This window comes from Balaenoptera ricei, chromosome 3 (genome assembly GCF_028023285.1).
Source record: "Balaenoptera ricei isolate mBalRic1 chromosome 3, mBalRic1.hap2, whole genome shotgun sequence".
Taxonomy (NCBI): domain Eukaryota; kingdom Metazoa; phylum Chordata; class Mammalia; order Artiodactyla; family Balaenopteridae; genus Balaenoptera; species Balaenoptera ricei.
The window spans coordinates 60906972-60930205 of NC_082641.1; the positions used below are offsets into that span (position 1 = coordinate 60906972).

General features: G+C 41.7%; 1 protein-coding gene across 1 annotated transcript; it reads left to right on the forward strand.

Moving 5' to 3' along the window:
* Positions 1-548: 548 nt before the first annotated feature.
* On the forward strand, positions 549-21093 carry F2R (coagulation factor II thrombin receptor). Its single transcript, XM_059919361.1, has 2 exons — positions 549-827; positions 17788-21093. The coding sequence occupies exons 1-2, from the start codon at positions 740-742 to the stop codon at positions 18981-18983; spliced, it is 1284 nt and encodes a 427-aa protein (XP_059775344.1). The 5' UTR covers positions 549-739; the 3' UTR covers positions 18984-21093.
* The last annotated feature ends 2141 nt before the right edge of the window (positions 21094-23234 follow it).

Consider the following 23234-nt stretch of genomic DNA (forward strand, 5'->3'; position numbering starts at 1 on the left):
AAACAAAGGGAAACGAGTAAGAAACGTCAAGAATTCTATTGAAAGCTAAGAGCCCCTTCTCAGCGGGCAACCCTGTCTCTCTACAGTATAAACTTTTAAATCCCACTATCCCCAAATTACTAAAACACAAGTCACTTTCAAACTTGTAGCTGAACGCCGAATTTTCAAATGCGGCGCAGTGCTCGGCCTGAGGTCAGACCCGAGGGCAGGGAGGGGCGCATCCCTGATCGGAGGTTCTCTGCCAAAGTCTTTGCTCCCCGAGAGCAAAGGCTTCCACCAGACTGAGTTACTGGTAGCTTCGCGGGTCCAAGGCGAAGGCCAAGGAAACAACGTCTTAGTTGCGGGGCAGTGTCTAGCAGCCGGGGCGCGGGGCGGGCGGCGCACCGGGAGAGAGGGCCGGCTAGGTCGCCGAGCGCCGTGGGTGGCCCAGCGGCGGCAGAGGGACCGGCGGGCGGCGGCCGCGTCGAGGCGCACACTCGACGCCAGGGGGCGCCCTTTCCGACCCGGCGGCCGCGCGCCCCGCCCCCACCCGCGCCCGCGCCCAGCGCCCCTTGTCCTGCCGAGCAACCTCCTCCTGCCAAGCGTCTAGCGCTGTGTCTGCACGCCCCGGCCGCCCTCCGGGCTCTGCGCGAGGAGGGCGTGGGGGGACAGAGCGTGCGGCCCGAGCCTCCCGGCGGCGGGGCCCGTCTCCCGGAGCAGCGCCGCACCGACCGCGCCGAGCGCCCAGAGCCTCCGGACAATGGGGCCGCGGTGGCTGCTGCTCGCCGCCGCGGGGCTCAGTCTATGCGGCCCCTTGCTGTCGGCCCGCGCCCGAGGCCCCAAGCCGGGTGAGAGTTGCCCCCGGCATTCCCTCCCTGTCCCCACCCCCGGCCCCGCAGCCCGGGCCTCCTCGGGAATGGGGCGGGCGGGAGGAGGAGGGACACTGCTGCTCCGGGACTCAGTGGGTGCCCCTGACTGCGCCGGCTGCCACAGCAGCAGCTCCCCCGGGAGCCAGACGGGCGTTCGGGCTGAGATCGGAGTCTCAGCAACTCATATCCAGATGGGGTGCCCGTCCCACCCCCGCTGCGGGCTCAGCTGATGCCCCTTTGCACTGGGTTTTGGAGGATGCAGCCGGCCCCGCGGCAGGGTTTTGGATTTGGAGGAGGAGCGGGGTCGGATTTTCTTGGGGAAGCCTGAGGGACCTCGTTGCATTTGTTGTCACTTTGTGGCCTGTTTCTCCCAGGACCACCCCAAAAAGAAAGGGTTTCACGTTGCTCCACCAATAAACGTTCCGGGTTTTTCAAGATGCGGTCGAGAACCGCTCCCGCTGAAGTTTTGTCTTGTTGGAATTGTTTTTCTTGCACAGTTTGCAGGCCAGGAAAGTGGTGTAGAGAAAAGCTTAGTGCCTTGGCCCGCTTAGTAGAAAACTACAGGCCTTGTGTGCAGGAGGCGGTCGTGGTGCGGGATGTTGGGTGCTAACAGGATAGCCACGAGGCGGTGGCGGCGGTTGGGAGGCTTTGTTTGTTTGTTCTCTAGAACCCAGTCTTCCAAGCTTCCAAGTGAGTTGAGCAAAGAGATCCCCTCAGAATCCGGCTCCCTCAGACCCTATGGGATGAAACCATTTCAGTTTCTGATCTGCCGGGAGCAGGAGGTTGCTCACCTAGAATACATTCATTACTAATAGTGTGTATTTTTAAGTATCTGACTGCTTGAGCAAATAAATGTACTTTCCAACCTCTCGCTCTTAAAAAAGCAGGGCGGAGAAGTTGCTTTTAGCCTGTAAAAACCCTAGTTAAAAAGGGAGGGCGGAAATGTTTTTATTTCTTTGTAGCAATAGTACTTTGTAAGCTTTCAACCCCTTTTTTCACTTAGAAACAAATTCTAGCTGTTTTTCTTATTATCTGTGAAAGACTGTGTACTCTATTGTTTTCACACCAGAAGGAGTGTAGGCGTATGGAGATTAAGAGGTGACAGACACGGCATTTTCCCTGCTCTCCATGTTTGCTCAGGGTGAGTTTTGAGGTGATGCTTTTAGGAACACTAAGAGGCCCACATGGGAACCCAAAGATTTTGGGCCTGTGTTAGCTAGAGAAGTCAAGACTGCTGTTTCTGCCACACTTTTTGCTTTTTCGTCAACCCGAGTGGGGCGTGCTAGGATGCACAGATCTGGCATAGTTAGAAAGAGAACTGAATAACATTGGCCGATTTATCTACACTGGATTCTGGGACCACTTTGGGAGGGAGAGAAGAAAAGGAACGCATGTTAAGTATCATATTCTGAGAAAAAAAAATGTGCCATATTCTGGGTCAAACCCTGGGCCCGGAGGCATTTTCACTTCACATTATCTCATTTCACCCTCTCAAATGTTTATCCCCTTTTGCTGATTCTGAAATTAAGTCTCAGAGATGATGCACCCAAATTCCAAATAGAGGAGGGGGTCCTGGATGCAAGAAATAAGTGGGGCTTTGTCTTTGTAGTTTTAAATCACTAATAAAATCAACCAAAAATAGGTCTGCTTTTTATTATCACCGTGCATCCGCAATTCTAAACAATGTCTGTCTTAACCAGCTCTATGTGATGTGAGGAGCAGAGAGACCCCAGCTATAGGAAATGCCTCCAGGACTGGCCCTGCCCACCAGTGTGAGCTTTCTTGAAGCACGCTCGGGCTTTCTGTCCCCCCACTCATTTTGGCATTTCCTGCATTGTCACTTTGTGAGTATGTCATCTCCCAGGCTAAGATTATAAACCTCCGTTTATCCCTGTGGAGTCTAGAACAGATATTCACTCAGCAGATACTTGTTGAGAAATTCCTAAGTTCATTAACCAGTTTACATTCCTTTGTCCAGGCAATTTAAGTGAGATGCTTTCATCAAAGAGCGTCAGTGTTCTAGAGGTGATGTTCATAAATTCTATAAAGATCTGGAGAGTGAAAGGTACCAGAACAGCTGATGGTGACTGTGGCAGAGGGGGTTGGATGGGAGATTCTGTGTACTGCCTTCCTACCCACCGGGTCAAGCTCAATTCCCTAGCATAGAGGGAGGTGCCCCTTCCCTTGCAGGATGGGTCCCTAGCCTTGTCCAGCCTCCCTTATTTCAGAGCCTCCCCTATTACATAACCTGTTACATTACCTGTACTTCACCCGGCCCCCACCCTCTAGTTCAACCTCCAAGGTAGAACTTTCTCTGGCTTCTGTCCCCTGGCCACTCCCTCTGGCCAAAATGCCCTTCCCACACCCCACGTGTTCACATTTAATTAAGAACAACCACCTCATATCAAGAACCTACTACAGCCAACACCCTGCTTAGGTACATGACATATACTACCTTACTTATTTCTCTAGCCACCTTTTGAGTAGATGTCATCCCCATTCTACAGGTAAGGAAACTGAGGTTAAGTCACAAGTGCAATGAAGTAGAACTGGGATTTGATCACAGGCCTTTCTTTCCTAAGTGCAAGCTTTTCTACACAGGAAATTTAGCCAATATTTTATAATAATTGTAAATGGAAAGTAACCTTTAAAAATGGTATGAAAAAGTAAAAAGATTAAATTGTGACAAAAAAGAATTAAAGAAAAATAATTGCATAAAACAATATAAAATTGTACTATTGAGCATATGACCTAGAAATGTAATATATATTTGACAATAACAGTGCAAAAGAGGGGCATAGAATGAAGCTATGTTGGAGTTAGGAATTGACACTAGATGGCAATTTGAATCCTCAGAAAGAAATGAAGGGAATCAAAATGGGAAATAAGATTAGTATCAAAATAAACTCTATAAATGTAAAAATCAATTAATTAAAATTGAGGTGAAATCTACATAGCATAAAATTAACCATTTTTAAGTATACAATTTAGTGGTATTTAATACATTTACAATGTTGTACACCTACCACCTCTATCTAGTTCCAAAAATTTTCATCACCTCAAAAGGAAACCCGGTCCCCATCAAGCACTCAGCCCTCATCCTCCCTACCCCCAACCCCTGGCAGCTACCAATTTGCTTATTGTTTCTCTGGGTTTACCTCTTCTCCATATTCCATGTGAATGGAATCATACAATGTGTGGCCTTTTGTATCTGGGGAACTATATCCCCTTTACTATGGGATACTCACAAAAACCCCAGAAGCATCATTAGGAACCATGGCCTTGGTTTACTTTTGACTGTGATGCTAGTATCAAGGGCTCACAGTTTCAACATTGAGCATTTTCTGTTTGTTTCCCTATTTTGTGGTTTCTTTCATTCTGCCTTTCACCCTCTCATGCTTATGCCTAAAACTGTCAGAGTACATAACTCTCTAGATTGAGCTTCCCCAGACACTCTCTCCCACATTGACCTTGGGATAAGGCTTGGAAAAACCCACGAAGTTACGCCTCCTTTTCCTCCATCCCAAGGCATCTAATGATGTTTTGCCACTTAAAAGGCCATTACCAGCCTTTATACGTTTATTTCCTTTCAAAAGAACCTGCAGTTGGAAATAACAGGAATAATCTGAAATTTGCACTTCAAAACACATTTATTGAACTTTAGGAAAGGACATAATCTAATCTCATCTATTTATATTTCAAGTCTATGGTGTATTAGAAGTCAGGTATTATGGTATATTAAAGGGGTGTTTTCCAGTATTTTCTTTTTTGCTAACCAGCAGTAAGGACTGTAAGAAATACGCTTTACATGATGACACAGTTGCTGCCTATGTGTGCAATAAATATTCATGGGCAGTCATAGTGTATAGTGTATAGAAACAAAAGTTTTACCAACCAGTACTCACCTTTACCACATGCTATGCATTCCAATATTTTCTACACTATTCTATCTTTTAAAAATCTTGTTACAGTCCTGTAAATTGATTGCATAAGCACTGTCAATTCTCTGCCATCATTTAAAACCTAGTGCAGCAGGTGCAGTGCACTATTCTGCAGTTAGCAGAACTGAAGTACTTTTTGGCTTTACAAGAAGAGTTCTGCTTTCCAGGAAGTGCTGTTTATGATGGTTTCTATCATCTCTAGAACCTAATTTGTTTGAGTTCAGGTTTACAAACTGCAGTAGAACTTGGGTGGGGTTGGAGCGTGGTGACAGCTTGGTTCCGCAGAAACTGGTGATTATAAACATCATTTACTGTGAATTAGTTTTCCTTTCAGCTGGTCTTGGAGAGTAGAGAGTGGTGTTCCCAGGACACTGGGCTCAGGGCCTGTAACTTTGGGTGGAGAACAGGCGTGGAGGAAGGGGGAGAGCCAGGGAATCAGAGCCCTTCCCAGAGAGGCCTGCTAGTGTTCTGACCCCACGAGTCAGGCCCTGACCTTCAGGAGGGGACCCACACACTTCTTAGTGCCTGCAATGGCCTTGGGTGCACTGACATTGACATTTTCTGGTTGCCTTCACTTCCTGTAACCTCCGCTCTCCCAGCTTCCCCCGCCGGTTTGCTTTCCTATGCTCCCTGTGGAGTCCCTGCTCCAGAAGGTGGGATGGGAGGAGAGGCCACCTCAGATACTGGCGATCTCTTCTTCACTCTGCAGCCAGTGTTTACCTTATTTTACCTTTAATTCTGGCTTTTCCATAAGAGGTTTTTGTTCACTTACTTGCTCTTGCTCTGCTGCATCTGGGACAATATTTTAAAAATTTGTTTCTCTGTTTAGTCCTTGAACATCTCTTTACTACATCTGTCCTGTGAGGACTGGGTTGTTGGCATGTGGCTGGTGTGTCACCAAGGTCAGCAGGACTCCTGATTCCCAAGCAACAGCTGTGCACATCATCAACTGAACTTATACATTCACGTGGCCATGTCCTGCCTGCTATAGTTCAAAAGGGTGGGTAGATTCATTTGTTTGGTGAAATGCTTAGAGAAAAAAAAGTAGTACTCTTTTAGGAGTATGTCCTGAATTCACAACTTTTTTAACGAGACAGGGTAAGGTGATGTGATTCAAAGGGTATGAGCTTTAGAACCAGGCAGATCTGGGTTCAGATCCCAGCTCCTTCACTTCCTAGCTGCGTGACATTGGATTAGTTACTTAGCCTCTCTGTGCCTCCATGTTGGCCATAAAATGGGGGTTATAATGCTTATCTCGTAAAAATGTTACAGTTACATGAGGTAAGTTAAGCGAAGTACCTGACACATAGTAGGTGGTCGACACGTGTTAAGTGTTCTTCATACACCAACTCCTCCATATTTCAGAAAAACCTTGGAGGGGTTGGTATCAAATGAATTCTCTCAGTGTAAAACTATCTTCACACAAACATTCAAGAACTTTTTCCCCCTTAAATCTAAGACAAAAGAAAAACAAAAGCAAAAACTGTTGTCCTTAGTTTTTTTTGTTTGTTTGTTTGCTTTTTATCCCTCCAGTTGTTCTAGGTTCAATCTTTTTTCTTCTTTTTTTTAATTTTTGAATTTTATTTTATTTATTTTTTTATACAGCAGGTTCTTATTAGTCATCAATTTTATACACGTCAGTGTATATATGTCAATCCCAATCTCCCAATTCATCACACCACCACCCCCGCCACTTTCCCTACTTGGTGTCCATACGTTTGTTCTCTACATCTGTGTCTCAGTTTTGGCCCTGCAAACCAGTTCATCTGTACCATTTTTCTAGGTTCCACATATATGCGTTAATATACGATATTTGTTTTTCTCTTTCTGATTTACTTCACTCTGTATGACAGTCTCTGGATCTATCCACATCTCAACAAATGACCCAATTTCGTTCCTTTTTATGGCTGAGTAATATTCCATTGTATATATGTACCACTACTTCTTTATCCATTTGTCTGTCGATGGGCATTTAGGTTGCTTCCATGACCTGACTATTGTAAATAGTGCTGCAGTGAACATTGGGGTGCATGTGTCTTTTTGAATTGTGGTTTTCTCTGGGTATATGCCCAGCAGTGGGATTGCTGGATCATATGGTAATTCTATTTTTAGTTTTTTAAGGAACCTCCATACTGTTCTCCATAGTGGCTGTATCAATTTACATTCCCACCAACAGTGCAAGAGGGTTCCCTTTTCTCCCCACCCTCTCCAGCATTTCTTTGTAGATTTTCTGATGAAGCCCATTCTAACTGGTGTGAGGTGATACCTCACTGTAGTTTTGATTTGCATTTCTCTAATAGTTAGTGATGTTGAGCAGCTTTTCATGTGCCTCTTGGCCATCTGTATGTCTTCTTTGGAGAAATGTCTATTTAGGTCTTCTGCCCATTTTTGGATTGGGTTGTTTGTTTTTTTAATATTGAGCTGCATGAGCTGTTTATATATTTTGGAGATTAATCCTTTGTCCGTTGATTCGTTTGCAAATATTTTCTCCCATTCTGAGGGTTGTCTTTTCATCTTGTTTATGGTTTCCTTTGCTGTGCAAAAGCTTTGAAGTTTCATTAGGTCCCATTTGTTTATTTTTGTTTTTATTTCCATTACTCTAGGAGGTGGATCAGAAAAGATCTTGCTGTGATTTATGTCAAAGAGTGTTCTTCCTATGTTTTCCTCTAAGAGTTTTATAGTGTCCAGTCTTACATTTAGGTCTCTAATCCATTTTAAGTTTGTTTTCGTGTATGGTGTTAGGGAGTGTTCTAATTTCATTCTTTTACATGTAGCTGTCTAGTTTTCCCAGCACCACTTACTGAAGAGACTGTCTTTTCTCCATTGTATCCTTGCCTCCTTTGTCATAGATTAGTTGAGCATAGGTGCGTGGGTTTACCTCTGGGCTTTCTATCTTGTTCTGTTGATCTGTGTTTCTGTTTTTGTGCCAGTACCATATTGTCTTGATTACTGTAGCTTTGTAGTATAGTCTGAAGGCAGGGAGTCTGATTCCTCCAGCTCCGTTTTTTCCCCTCAAGACTGCTTTGGCTATTCGGGGGCTTTTGTGTCTCCATACAAATTTTAAGATTTTTTGTTCTAGTTCTGTAAAAAATGCCATTGGTAATTTGATGGGAATTGCATTGAATCTGTAGATTGCTTTGGGTAGTATAGTCATTTTCACAATGTTGATTCTTCCAATCCAAGAACATGGTATATCTCTCCATCTGTTTGTATCATCTTTAATTTCTTTCATCAGTGTCTTATAGTTTTCTGCATACAGGTCATTTGTCTCCCTAAGTAGGTTTATTCCTAGGTACTTTATTCTTTTTGTTGCAATGGTAAATGGGAGTGTTTCCTTAATTTCTCTTTCAGATTTTTCAACATTAGTGTATAGGAATGCAAAAGATTTCTGTGCATTAATTTTGTATCCTGCAACTTTACCAAATTCATTGATTAGCTCTAGTAGTTTTCTGGTGGCATCTTTAGGATTCTCTATGTATAGTATCATGTCATCTGCAAACAGTGACAGTTTTACTTCTTCTTTTCCAATTTGTATTCCTTTTATTTCTTTTTCTTCTCTGATTGCCGTGGCTAGGACTTCCAAAAGTATGTTGAATAATAGAGGTGAGAGTGGACATCCTTGTCTTGTTCCTGATCTTAGAGGAAATGCTTTCAGTTTTTCACCATTGAGAATGATGTTTGCTGTGGGTTTCTCATATATAGCCTTTATTATGTTGAGGTAGGTTCCCTCTATGCCCACTTTTTGGAGAGTTTCTATCATAAATGGGTGTTGAATTTTGTCAAAAGCTTTTTCTGCATCTATTGAGATCATCATATGGTTTTTATTCTTCAATTTGCTAATATGGTGTGTCACATTTATTTATTTGCGTATATTGAAGAATCCTTGCATCCCTGGGATAAATCCCACTTGATCATGATGTATGATCCTTTTAATGTATTGTTGGATTCTGTTTGCTAGTATTTTGTTGAGGATTTTTGCATCTATATTCATCAGTGATATTGGTCTGTAATTTTCTTTTTTTGTAGTACCTTTGTCTGGTTTTGGTATCAGAGTGATGGTGGCCTCATAGAATGAGTTTGGGAGTGTTCCTTCCTTTGCAATTTTCTGGAAGAGTTTGAGAAGGATGGGTGTTAGCTCTTCTCTAAATGTTTGATAGAATTCACCTGTGAAGCCATCTGTTCTTGGACTTTTGTTTGTTGGAAGATTTTTAATCACAGTTTCAATTTCATTCCTTGTGATTGGTCTGTTCATATTTTCTGCTTCTTCCTGGTTCAGTCTTGAAAGGTTATACCTTTCTAAGAATTTGTCCGTTTCCTCCAGGTTGTCCATTTTATTGGCATAGAGTTTCTTGTAGTAGTCTCTTAGGATGCTTTGTATTTCTGCGGTGTGTGTTGTAACTTCTCCTTTTATATTTCTAATTTTATTTTATTTTTAGTTTTTTATAAATTTATTTATTTATTTATTTTTGGCTGCGTTGGGTCTTCGTTGCTGCACACGGGCTTTCTCTTGTTGCGCTGAGCAGGGGCTACTCTTCGTTGTGGTGCGCGGGCTTCTTATTGCAGTGTCTTCTCTTGTCGCATACACAGGCTTTAGGTGCGCGGGCTTCAGTAGTTGTGGCACTCAGGCTCAGTAGTTGTGGCTCTCGGGGTCTAGAGCTCAGGCTCAGTTGTTACGGCGCATGGGCTTAGTTGCTCCGCGGCATGTGGGATCTTCCCGGACCAGGGCTCGAACCCGTGTCCCCTGCATTGGCAGGCAGATTCGTAACCCCTGTGCCACCAGGGAAGTCCTCATTTCTAATTTTATTGATTTGAGTCCTCTCCTTCTTTTTCTTGATGAGTCTGGCTAATGGTTTATCAATTTTGTTTATCTTTTCAAAGAACCAGCTTTTAGTTTTATTGATCTTTGCTATTGTTTTCTTTGTTTCTATTTCATTTATTTCTGCTCTGATCTTTATGATTTCTTTCCTTCTGCTAACTTTGGGTTTTGTTTGTTCTTCTTTCTCTAGTTCCTTTAGGTGTAAGTTTAGATTATTTGAGATTTTTCGTGTTTCTTGAGGTAGGCGTGTATAGCTATAAACTTCCCTCTTAGAACTGCTTTTGCTGCATCCCATAGGTTTTGGATCGTCATGTTTTCATTGTCATTTGTCTCTAGGTATTTTTTTATTTCCTCTTTGATTTCTTCAGTGATCTCTTGGTTATTTAGTAACGTATTGTTTAGCCTCCATGTGTTTTTGTTTTTTATGTTTTTTTCCCTGTAATTGATTTCTAATCTCATAGCATTGTGGTCAGTAAAGATGCTTGATATGATTTCAATTTTCTCCAATTTACTGAGGCTTGATTTGTGACCCAAGATGTGATCTATCCTGGAGAGTGTTCCGAGCGCACTTGAGAAGAAAGTGTAATCTGCTGTTTTCAGATGGAATGTCCTATAAATATCAATTAAATCTATCTGGTCTATTGTGTCATTTAAAGCTTCTGTTTCCTTATTTATTTTCATTTTGGATGATCTGTCCATTGGTGTAAGTGAGGTGTTAAAGTCCCCCACTATTATTGTGTTACTGTCGATTTCCTCTTTTATAGCTGTTAGCAGTTTCTTATGTATTGAGGTGCTCCTATGTCGGGTGCATATATATTTATAATTGTTATATCTTCTTCTTGGATTGATCCCTTGATCATTATGTAGTGTCCTTCCTTGTCTCTTGTAACAGTCTTTATTTTAAAGTCTATTTTATCTGATATGAGTATAGCTACTCCAGCTTTCTTTTGATTTCCATTTGCATAGAATATCTTTTTCCATCCCCTCATTTTCAGTCTGTATGTGTCCCTAGGTCTGAAGTGGGCCTCTTGTAGACAGTATATATATGGGTCTTGTTTTTGTATCCATTCAGCAAGCCTGTGTCTTTTGGTTGGAGCATTTAATCCATTCACGTTTAAGGTAGTTATTGATATGTATGTTCCTATGACCATTTTCTTAATTGTTTTGGGTTTGTTTTTGTAGGTTCTTTTCTCCTCTTGTGTTTCCCACTTAGAGAAGTTCCTTTAGCATTTGTTGTAGAGCTGGTTTGGTGGTGCTGAATTCTCTTAGGTTTTGCTTGTCTGTAAAGCTTTTGATTTCTCCATCGAATCTGAATGAGATCCTTGCCGGGTAGAGTAATCTTGGTTGTAGGTTCTTCCCTTTCATCACTTTAAGTGCATCATGCCACTCCCTTCTGGCTTGTAGAGTTTCTGCTGAGAAATCAGCTGTTAACCTTATGGGAGTTCCCTTGTATGTTATTTGTCATTTTCCCTTTGCTGCTTTTAGTAATTTTTCTTTGTCTTTAATTTTTGCCAATTTGATTATTATGTTTCTCGGCATGTTTCTCCTTGGGTTTATCCTGTATGGGACTCGCTGTGCTTCCTGGACTTGGGTGGCTATTTCCTTTCCCATGTTAGGGAAGTTTTTGACTATAATCTCTTCAAATATTTTCTCTGGCCCTTTCTCTCTCTCTTCTCCTTCTGGGACCCCTATAGTGCAAATGTTGTTGTGTTTAATGTTGTCCCAGAGGTCTCTTAGGCTGTCTTCATTTCTTTTCATTCTTTTTTCTTTAGTCTGTTCTGCAGCAGTGAATTCCACCATTCTGTCTTGCAGGTCACTTATCCGTTCTTCTGCCTCAGTTATTCTGCTATTGATTCCTTCTAGTGTAGTTTTCATTTCAGTTATTGTATTGTTCATCTCTGTTTGTTTGTTCTTTAATTCTTCTAGGGCTTTGTTAAACATTTCTTGCATCTTCTCGATCTTTGCCTCCCTTTTTCCGAGGTCCTGGATCATCTTCACTATCATTATTCTGAATTTTTTTTCTGGAAGTTTGCCTATGTCCACTTCATTTAGTTGTTTTTCTGGGGTTTTATCTTGTTCCTTCATCTGGTACATAGCCCTCTGCCTTTTCATCTTGTCTGTCTTTCTGTGAATGTGGTTTTTGTTCCACAGGCTGCAGGATTGTAGTTCTTCTTGCTTCTGCTGTCTGCCCTCTGGTGAATCTGTTGTCCTTAGTTTTTAGTGGCAAGTAAATGTGCATAAAATATTTGCTTTTCTTTTTCTTTTTCTTTTTTTTTTTTTTACTTTTCATTTTATATGGAAATTTTCAAACATACCAAAAGTGGACAGTGTAATTACCCCCTATGTGTTGTTTTATCGGTACTCTCACTTTCCTCCTCCCCAAATGGACAATTTTAAAGCAAATCCCAGACATTGTGTCATTTCATCCATAAATGCATCACTATATATCCTTAGAGATAAGAACTCTTTTCTTCACATAACCACAATACCATTATAACACCTAAAAAAATGGACTGTTTCTTAATATCATGTACTGTTCAGTCGGTGTTCACATTTTACTGATTGTCTCATAAATGCTTTTTACAGTTGGTTTACTTGAATCAGGATCAAATGAGGCCCACTGTTGCATTACGTAGATGTGTCTCTTAAATCTTTTAGTCTGTAATGGTTTTCCCTCTTCTCCTTTTTCAAGGCTGTTTGTCAGAGAAACAGGGTCATTCGTCTTCTAGACTTTTCTACATACTGGATCTGGCCAGCTGCATCTTGTAGTGGTGTTCAACATGCCCTTCTGTCCTCTGCATTTTCCGTAATGTGGTCCATCTGCAGGCTTAACCTGATCCAAGTTTGTTTTTCTGCAAGACTACCTGAGCAGTGGTGCTGTGTACACACCTGTTTCATCACCTCAAGATTGTCTCTCTTTTTGAGATTTTAAGGTTACTCAGTGGACTCAGGTGTTGTCAGATGATCCAGTTGTTAGAAAGTTCCCTATCACCTATCCTTTCACCTAACGTTTTTAGCAACAACTGATGATCATTGTACTAAATCTTATTTCACGAAGAGCTTTAAGATGCATTTCTAAATCTGTTACTGTTTCTGTGTTTATGAGCTGGAATTATTTTATAAAGTAGAACTTTTCCTCATTGACTCTTTGGTTTCCCTGAAATATTTTGTTTATAGAAAAGGCAAGACAAATGCTTGAATCTTGCCTTTATTTACCAATTTTCAGACTGGGTCCCCTCATTTCCTCCAAAAGTGACAAAAAAGGTTTTATTTTCCTTTGAGCATCATTATGAACTCATAGATCTTAACAAATATGACATGTTTCCAGTGTTTCCATTCATTTCCATCATTATTCTCTTAATGATTTTTGGCCAGTGGGGAGCTCTCTTTGGATCAACTTCAGAGTCTTTCTGACCTGACCCTAATGTTCTTTGAAGACGTTCAAGACTCCTCTTGTGTTTTTCCTCCCCCCAGATCTGGAACCTGCCATTTCTTTAAGGAACACTTCTTTTCATGGTGTGCGTTTGCATTTGAGACAGTGGAGTCTTCCTGTAACGTTGCTGTTTTCTGCTTGGAGTTAGTATGTTTCCATCATTTTTCTATCATCCTCTTTAGTTCTCTTTAGCCTGTAGTGTTGAGTCACTCGTGGAGAAATGCAGGGTACATCTCTCCTGCTGTGTGTGTGAATGTAGGCAAGGTCCTGGGACTTCTGCTTTCTTAATTCCCAAAAAGCATGAGCCCTATAGGCCAGTGCTCTGAGTCGGAACCAAGGCTGACATGTTGTGGGAGGATGAAATGGTATAACTTCCAGGATCACATGGGACCTTGAGAGAGCATCTGGTCACCACTCTGCTTCCAGGCCAGATCTCGTCAAAGTCAGAAAAAGCACTGTGCCTGACTAACTAATTTTTAACAATCTCCAGAGTTAGAGTCCACACTTAAGCTCGTTAGCAATACGCTATGTTCAACAACAAAATTACTCTAGAGCCATTTTAGAGAAACCTAAATTAAGTGAAACTTAGCAACAAGTATGAGAACCAATTTTAGGACCTGACTTAGTTGATTTTTTTTTTTTTTTTAAACCATAACTTAAGAATAAAAACACAGATGGGTTACAAGAGCTTTTCATACACTGACAGGCACTTTCTCCTTGACCTATGAGTTGGGCTAGGACTAAAGGAAAAGCAAGATACCCAAACTCAAATTTCAACCTAAGGGGCTTGAGCTAGTTGGATTTATGTAGTCACCTGGAATTGGTTTTGTTCTTTCTTTGATGTTGGTATATAGTTAAACAAACAAACAAAATTTGTTGACATCCTGTAATCCCATAAAAGCCAAAATATCAAACCTATGGTGGCAAGAATAGGTGATACCTTAGGTAATGATATTTAATCAAGGGATTATGCATTCTTCCTGGGCTCCAGCCTATAAAATGTCATGTTCCAGTGGGTATAATGTTTCTGTCATAAACACCATACTGCCCAAAAAGGCCTAGCCAGGGAAGAAATTTTTGAAAACAAATACTTATTCCCGAAGTACTAAATACAGAGTAAAGCCTAATGAGAGTTTAATTTTCAGACCAAGTGATGGCATCTAAGAGCTTAGTTATGAGTGTTCAGTAGTTTTCAAGAGGTGTCACTCCTCTAGGTCATGTCCTGATGCTCACGTGTGTGTGCACACACGCGTGCATGCACTTTTCTCCCTTCCATTTGTGGCAGGAGTCCTCAGTCTGGCCAGGTCCCCAAAGCTACAGCAGAGAGTCATGTTATTTTAAGGTTCCTGTGGGTCAGCGTTTTTGAAGACACATATCTTTGTGGCCTTAAAATGCCAGAACTCATTCATTCTTTTCTTCCGCTTCCCACACATTCTTGACCTCAAGGGTAGCCTCACTTCCCACAGGGGCTGTTGTACCAGGGTCAGGCCCCCATGTGACTGGATCAAGATGTACAGAGTGAATTAGATGCTTCAAAAGGGGAAGGAAGCGATACTTTGGGAAACGGTTGTGAATTTGAAGTTTGATTTACGGCTCTGAATACTGGGGCCCCGTACCTTACAGCCTCTTCGTGTCCCTCATCACACGGAAAAACCAAACACTGCTAAATGTTTAGGAAGGGAAGAGGAACAGATTCCATTTTAATTTAAAATGATTGAGAGTGAGCAAAAAGCAAACCACATTGAAGTGGTAGGGGAAGAAGAATAATTTCTTACACTGATTAATTTTTGAAGTTTACAAAGTGAACGTATATCCTATTTAACATGTGATGCCCCTGGCTGCCAGATTTGTAGGCCAGACAGGTATTGGGATCCGATTTTAATGATTCTGAGACTGAGTTCAGAGCAGTTAAGTGACTCCTGGTAGAGCCAGTATTAGAATGCAAATCTGTGATTAAAAGCCAACTTAAGGTCCATACCTACCACATGTGGGGCAGGGTAGTGCAGACTCAGAGTTAAATAGGAACAGTTGCCTACCCTTGGAGAACAATCTAGCTGTATATGTGTACTCAGAGGCTCATCACTGCAGATTTCTTTTTAATTAATTTTTATTGGAGTATAGCTGCTTTACAATGTTGTGTTAGTTTCTGCTGTACAGCAAAGTGAATCAGCTGTATGTATACATATATCCCCTCTGTTTTGGATTTCCTTCCCATTTAGGTCACCACAGAGCACTGAGTAGAATTCCCTGTGCTATACAGTAGGTTCTCATTAGTTATCTATTTTATACATAGTAGTGTATATATGTCAACCCCAATCTCCCAATTCATCCCATCCCCTCCTTCTCCCCTTGGTATTCATACATTTGTTCCTTATGTCTGTGAAAATGATACAGATCACTGCAGATTTTTCGTTCTTCCCCTGTGACAGATCTGCCAGATCACCCCTTTACCCTCAGGGGACCCACTCATGCTCTTGCTGAGGTCATCTGACCTCAAGCTTTCACTACCAGGCCCTGTTCTACTGTGTATCGGTTGGTGCTACTTTAGGTTTGCTTTTCATTTTGGAAATAGATGCCAATTTACTGTATTTTATTTTCTAGTTCTAGAATTTCCATTGGTTGGTTTCGTTGCTATTTTCTATTTTTTTCGTTCATTTCAATGAAATCTTTTTCTTCCCTTCATTGAGCATAGTTGCAACATACCCTTTAAAATCCTTATCTGCTAATTGCAACATCCGGGTCATCTTGAGATTGGTTTCCATTGATTGTCTTTTTCTCTTGAGACTGGGTCACACTTTGCTGATTCTCTTTATATCGAATGATTTTGAATTGTCTGCTGGACATTATCCTACTGTAAAGACTCAAGATTTTGTTTTATTTCTCCAAAGAATGTTGGTGTTTTTGCTTTAGCAGGCAGTTAATTTGGTTGAACTCAAACTGCAAACGTTTCCTCTTGAGCAAGAAGTTCAAATAGCACTTCCATTCTTTTAACACATTATTGACCCGGGGATTTTTGCAGAAACTAACACCTGTGGCCAAAATACATCTCCAGTCAGAAATGTGTTAACTCTAGCAGAGCTGCTTCACGTCTTCCCTGAGTGTGCAGGTTCTAGAGTCAACCCAAGCCTGGGGCAGAATTTCCACTGGAATTTGGTGCTCTCTCTATCTGTCTCTGACTTTTTCTTTTCTGGGATTCTCTCCTCACTTTCCAGTGATTGTAGTTGCCCTGAACTCTTTCCTCTGGTTCTTCAGGCAATAGAGACTACGGGTTTTCTATCTGAGTTTCAACCATCTTTTGTGGCACTGACTTTGGCCTTCTCTCAAGCTAAAAGCCACTGAAAACAATGAACCCACCGGTTGCCATCCTTTCTTTGAAGATCCACCCCCTCCCCTCCCTGACATGACCCTGTGAACCTAAATAACTTCAGGTCATTGATTTGGGGGAGGAAGGGGATCCAGAGTTTGTAATTTTTTGTAATTTTTGTCTAGGGTCTGGTAGGACCTTACAGAAGCAGAACTACCTCTTTTATTGCATTATGCCCCTCTGTGTAAGTTTTTGTTTGCAGGAAGGTTCCACTCCTGAAAAATAAAACCGAAAGCTTAAAAATCCGCTGTACTTACCCAATTTCCAGCCAGTTTTCATTCCTCTAACATCACTTCTGAGTAACGTGTGTATCCAGCCTTCGTGGCCAATGCCTCCAGGGATAGAAACCTCATCCTTTTCCCCCTGTGGTTTCTCTCCCCACTCCTCAGCTTGCCAAGGCCCAGCGAAGGCTCTCTGTCCGAGTCTCCTCAGTGACAGAATGTTAGCAAAGCTCCTGGGAAGGAAAAGCTGGTTGAGTTCCAGCAACTAAGTGCTGCATTTCTTTGGTGAACATTTCAAATGGATGTTTTTGGTGGAGGAGGGTGATAAAAGAAGGACGTTTGCAACTGACTTCTGGTTGATACTCAAAAGAGCCTGGTTGGCCTGGCATCTGCCTGCATGCATGTGGCATTTTGGAACTGAGCTGAGGAAGGCCACTGGCCTAGGACATCTGCTGCGTTGGCCCGCTAAGGAAGGAGACAGGAAGATGACGGTGTGGTAGATACCTTGTGGTTACATTAGTCGATAACCTGAGACTGTGGCTTGGACCCAAATATGAGGAGAGATTTGGGACATTCTACTGTGTAAACAAACTGAAGCTAGTAAAGGAAAGCTACTGTCACATGGATAACGGTCATGGAAATGGGTGCCCTCGGTCCTACTCAAGTTCACCTGTAGCTCCGTAACCTTTAAGATGTTCCCTCAACTTTCTATGTGGATTTTTCCACAAGGAAGAATGGATTTCAAGGGGTGGCCACAAGCTAAATGGAGAAAATGTATACATGCAGACATACGGATGAAAGAGAAGTCACATAGTCTGGGAGTGATTTGTTTATACAGACAGTGGCTCGTATAGAAAAGAAGTCACGGCTCTTTTCTTTCACATCACGTCCTCAGCCTTTCCTGATGTCTGCAGATCTCTGAAAGTGTATCGTTCACCTCATATCTCTGAGGAGCAGAGTTTGAAAAGGGTTTGCTGTGCCAGAACAAAATGTGGTACACTACTTTGAGTTAGCTAATTCCCTGATAAAGTCTGTGATCCCCTTGTGTATCACCTGCTCTCTACCACCCACTCTCCTAGGAAGAAAACAAAAAGCAAAAGTAAAGTGTACTCTCTCCTTGTCTCTTTTGCCTTTTTAATTCGTTTTAAAATTTTTACTTTTCAGAGTCAGAAGCAACAAATGATACTCTGGGTCCCCGGACATTTTTTCTCAGGAATCCCAATGATATATTTGAACCAATCCCACTGAAGGAGGATGAGGACCAAAATGAAAGTGAATTCACAGAAGACAGATTAAGCTCCGGCAATAGAAGCAGTCCTCCTCAAAAATTACCCCCCGTGTTCATCTCAAAAGATGCCTCAGGATATCTGACCAGCACCTGGTTGACTGTCTTTATCCCCTCCGTCTACACCGGCGTGTTCCTCGTAAGCCTTCCTCTAAACATCATGGCCATCATCGTGTTTATCTTGAAGATGAAGATCAAGAAGCCCGCCGTGGTGTACATGCTGCACCTGGCCATGGCAGACGTGCTCTTTGTGTCTGTGCTCCCGTTTAAGATCAGCTACTACTTTTCCGGAAGTGACTGGAGATTTGGGTCTGCCATGTGCCGCTTCATCACCGCGGCGTTCTACTGTAACATGTATGCCTCTATCATGCTCATGACGGTCATCAGCATTGACCGGTTCCTGGCTGTGGTATACCCCATGCAGTCGCTCTCCTGGCGTACTCTGGGGAGGGCTTCCTTTACCTGTCTGGCCATCTGGGCCATGGCCATCGCGGGGGTGGTACCTCTGCTCCTCAAGGAGCAGACCACGCAGGTCCCGGGGCTCAACATAACCACCTGTCACGATGTGCTCAACCAAACGCTGCTCGAAGGCTACTACTCATATTACTTCTCGGCCTTCTCTGCCGTCTTCTTTTTTGTGCCGTTGATCATTTCCACAGTCTGTTACGTGTCTATCATCCGATCTCTTAGCTCTTCCGCGGTTGCCAACCAGAGCAAGAAGTCCCGGGCTTTGTTCTTGTCAGCTGCTGTTTTCTGCATCTTCGTCCTTTGCTTTGGACCCACAAACGTCCTGCTGATTCTACATTACGCATTCCTTTCCCATAATTCCATGACAGAGGCTGCCTACTTTGCCTACCTCCTGTGTGTCTGTGTCAGCAGCATAAGCTGTTGCATTGACCCCTTGATTTACTACTATGCTTCCTCTGAGTGCCAGAGGTACCTCTACAGTATCTTATGCTGCAAAGAAAGTTCAGATCCCAGCAGCTATAACAGCAGCGGTCAGTTGATGGCAAGTAAAATGGACACCTGCTCTAGTAACCTGAATAGCAGCGTATACAAAAAGCTGTTAACTTAGGAAAAGGGACCGACAGTGAGTTAAAAAGAAAATGTTAAAAAAGCAAATAACCTGAGGATTCTACTTAGTCCCTGACAAAAAAGTATTTACTTTACCATCTAAAACAACAAATGTATGATTTACATGCCTCCTTATGAGAGCCATTAAGCATATATATTTGTTAGTTACAGGAAAAAAATAACAGGAATAGAAAACAATGTTATTACAAGAGAGTGTTACAACAAGAACTGAAATGTCACTTTTTTCATAAATTTACGTGATTTATTATAGATATATGTGTGTGTGTATATGCGTATTTATACACATATACTTGTATCATTTGCAGTGCAGTATAGAATAGGCACTTTGAAACCCTCTCTTTTTTTCACCAGAGATTATGGAAGTAAACTCTGATTCTCTGATTTCATATGCAAAGTTTAGGTTGGAGTTTAGCCCTGAACATCTGAAGAAGTCCATCAATAGGGAGGGATTCTACAGTTTGGACTTACACAGCTTTTGCCAATAAGTGTTTTGAAATTGTCCAACAGCAATGTTTAAGTTATTGAGGGATGAGACTTAGTACTATCTGTGTGTAGAGAAAGTTCTGCTGTTTTTCATGTTAAACGTATCAAAGTTTGAACTCTAAAAATTATTAAAACAGATAATATGGGTAGCATTTTTACTGTTTTACATGCCGTGTGTGTAAACTAAGAATGAGCAGAGGTCCCACCAGTGACCTGAGGTTGGCTTTCAAAGCACCCTGCCCCCAGATGAAGGACTCCAAGCATTAGGTACAAGACAGGGCCAGTTCAGAGAACAGAGGGACCAGGGCCACCATGTTTGCTGTCTCCTGCTGGGATTCCCTCAAGGACTGGCCGTGAGCTTATCATGTTTATTAGAAGTTGGTGAAGTAGGATGTGCTATCCCAAGAGATAATGAATATAAAAGACTGCCCATTTTAAGAGTGGAGAAAGAAGGCACGTTCACTTCTAGCAGTTATGCTGCAAGGACCATTCCCAGATGGAAACACCTATGTAGCAAACATGGACACCCATCGTGTGCTCTGAGCACCCTAATGGGTGCTGGGCAAATAGAGTTGAGTCAGACTGAAACCTGCTGTCAAGAATAACAAAGTGGGCCGATACACAGAGTGGGACGTGTGAAAGAAACACATCATTAGGTAAAGAAGTGCTTTTAGCCAGATGTCACCAAGCAAGTTCCACATAAGCCTGGCAGATAAAGAACTTTGAACATTTGGGTTACTTCTCCCTGTGGTTATAACTTGAGATAAACATAATATAGTACAGGAAGTGTGTTTTTAAAAATAACTCCTTCAGTAACAATATGAAATGTTTTATTACAATGTTATTCAAGCAAGATAAAAATTATAAATTCTGTACGTAATATGATCACCAACCTGACTGTGTATCAACATGAAAACAAAGTTTTACATAAAAGAGATTGAAAAAAATAAACCAAAATGTCAACTAAGGATTAAAAAATATTAAGTCCTTCAGTCTGTCTTAATTGGACTCTATTTACAAATGTTTTGTTCAATAAATTACTCAAATCAGATTTTTAAAACATTAATTATGTCAGTCGGATTAGAAATGGCAGAAGAAAATGGAATTGACTTTGAAATCCAGGAAAATTATTCTCTATTTTCCATTCACTTTTCTTAAGAGTTAATGAGATGATTTTACAAGCTATGATGAGTATCAAGTACAGAATATCCTCATGTATTTGAGAAAATAATTTGAAAAGTAGGTTGAATTATATCTTTCTTTCCTTATGAAAAAATGTTGGCATTTTAAACAAACAAAAAGAGTAGAAAGTTGTAAGGCAAGTACTTACCTATTTAAAAGAGCAAATTGTTTCCAAATGCCGTAGAATGATTTACATAAAAGTATGTCTTGAAAGTAGAAGCTAACATTGTTTTTATTAACTTAGTTACGATATTCATTTTATCCAACTTAGTGGAGATATACTGTCATTGATTATTCATTCTGTTTATCTTAAAATACCTCTGACTTAATAAGACTCATTACTGTATTATCAGTATGTACTTATAAAATATTACATCACTGTTTTTATGTTCTTTTTAAAAAAATGTATGTAACCTCTATTAATAAACCTGAAAGTTTGCTTGGTATCTGTTTGGAATAAGATTTTATTGTATCTTTGGAGCCTGTCAGGAAGGCCAGTCTAAGGATTTAGCTGAACAGCGGTTAATGAAGCGGTGATTTGCAGAGGCATGGCCAGGGCTAAGGGAACCAACAAGAGCTGGTGAAGCACCCCAGGGACTAGCAATTAGGGAAAGCTGTTACCACCCCAGGCCTAAAACGAGTGGAGGAGGGAATACACAGACCTCCTCTCCCCCCACCCTCTGATCTCTTGCTGGTGCCTCCCCATTGCTCCTGATTTTAACTTATCCCCAGAGGTCAAGGGAACCTGGATGATGGAGCCCATAAAGGTCAGCTTCCTGGGGTGCAGAGAATGAAACTCGAAGGAAAAAAAAAGCACAATCTCTACCAAAGGCATTGGGTGATTAGATTTCTGTGTCTTTTTTTAAATCCCTTCTTAGGAAAATTCAAGGTTATGTCACTGAGAACATGCTCAGATTCCTGGGTTATGAGCATTGTGGATAGAGTCTGCAGTTGGGTTTTTTTTTTGTTTTTTTTAAATTGGAGAGTAGTTGATTTACAATGTTGTGTTTGTTTCAGGTGTACAGCAAAGTGAATCAGTTATACATATACATATACCTACTATTTATTTATTTATTTATTTATTTATTTTTAAATTTTTTTTGACCACACTGTGCGGCATGGGGGATCCTTAGTTCCCCGACCAGGGCTCAAACCTGTGCCCACTGCAGTGGAAGCCCACAGTCTTAACCGCTGGACTGCCAGGGAAGTTCCTATCTTTTTTAGATTCTTTCCCCATATAGGCCATTACAGAGTATTGAGTAGAGTTCCCTGTGCTATACAGTAGGTCCTTATTAGTTACCTATTTTATATAGTAGTGTGTATATGACCATCCCAATCTCCCAATTCATCCCTCCTCACCCACGTCCTCTGGTGACCACACGTTTGTTTTCTATATCTCTGAGTCTGCAGTTCTTTCCTACTGAAGAGAGAAACAAATTAAATGTCAGAGGATACATATGTCGAAACTCAAGGAAGGGCCACCCTTGAGTGACAGTTCTTTGCCATCTAACACTACCTGGGGCAGAGGGAGGATGGGGAATTAAAAGCAAAGTTACAAGTACCTCTGAGAGCTGAAAATCAACCCAAAATTCTGATAATGCTCTTCTAAATTCATAGTCAGCAGAAAAGTTATTTCAACTGAACAAGAATTCCGTTAGCACACAGAATTTTTAAGTTAACACACAAGCTTAAGTTTCTGAGGCCTGGAGTCTACACAGTATTTCAGAAATGGATGTACTGAATGAAGTCAGCCCAGCTCATGACCACCAGAAAAATAGGATTCCCACTCTAACCAGAAAGTGACCTTTAAGCTCTTTTGTTGTTATTTTTCAAAATATGTTTGAAATCAAGAAACAAATTTTCTTAACACAAAAAAGCATGTTTTTTCCACCAAGTCAAAAATAGGATTTTAAAGGAAATGGAATTCTTGTCTGTTAAATACACACATGGAAAATTTGAAGTTATACTTTTGAATTTAAGAAATTAAGAGAAATGTTGGCATGTCCTTCAGGAAGTCTTGAGCTCTGAGAGCAAATGGAAAAACTTAAGCAACGTTTATGATGAAGCTTTTTTCCTGAGGCCTGGACCTTCCGCTAGTAGCTTCTCACCTAAGTGCCATAATGAAATTTACTGGGAAAGTCACCAACAGTAGTTTCCTGGCAGAACTGGCACGGCTGTGTGGCTGTTCCTTTCCAAATTGCTAGACCAAATGTGCATGGAGAATAATGAACCGCAGGATGAGCTGAGTCTGATTTGTGGAGAAGGTGCAGTTAAGGAAGCTGTGATCCGAGCAGAGACGAGAAATGCTCCAATTCCATGATCCCCAGAGTCCTTGAGACCCTTTCAGGAGATGCACGGGGTCAGAACTCTCTTAAGACTAAGATAGGGCTTCCCTGGTGGCGCAGTGGTTGAGCGTCAGCTTGCCAATGCAGGGGACGCGGGTTCGAGCCCTGCTCTGGGAGGATCCCACATGCCGCGGAGCAACTGGATCCGTGAGCCACAACTACTGAGCTCTGCGCGTCTGGAGCCTGTGCTCCGCTACAAGAGAGGCCGCGATAGTGAGAGG

Bases quoted from the DNA above. Each gene is read 5' to 3' on its own strand.
- F2R (XM_059919361.1), top strand. From the start codon at position 740: ATGGGGCCGCGGTGGCTGCTGCTCGCCGCCGCGGGGCTCAGTCTATGC. The intron at 828-17,787 runs GTGAGAGTTGCC...TTTACTTTTCAG, and splicing joins CGCCCGAGGCCCCAAGCCGG to AGTCAGAAGCAACAAATGAT.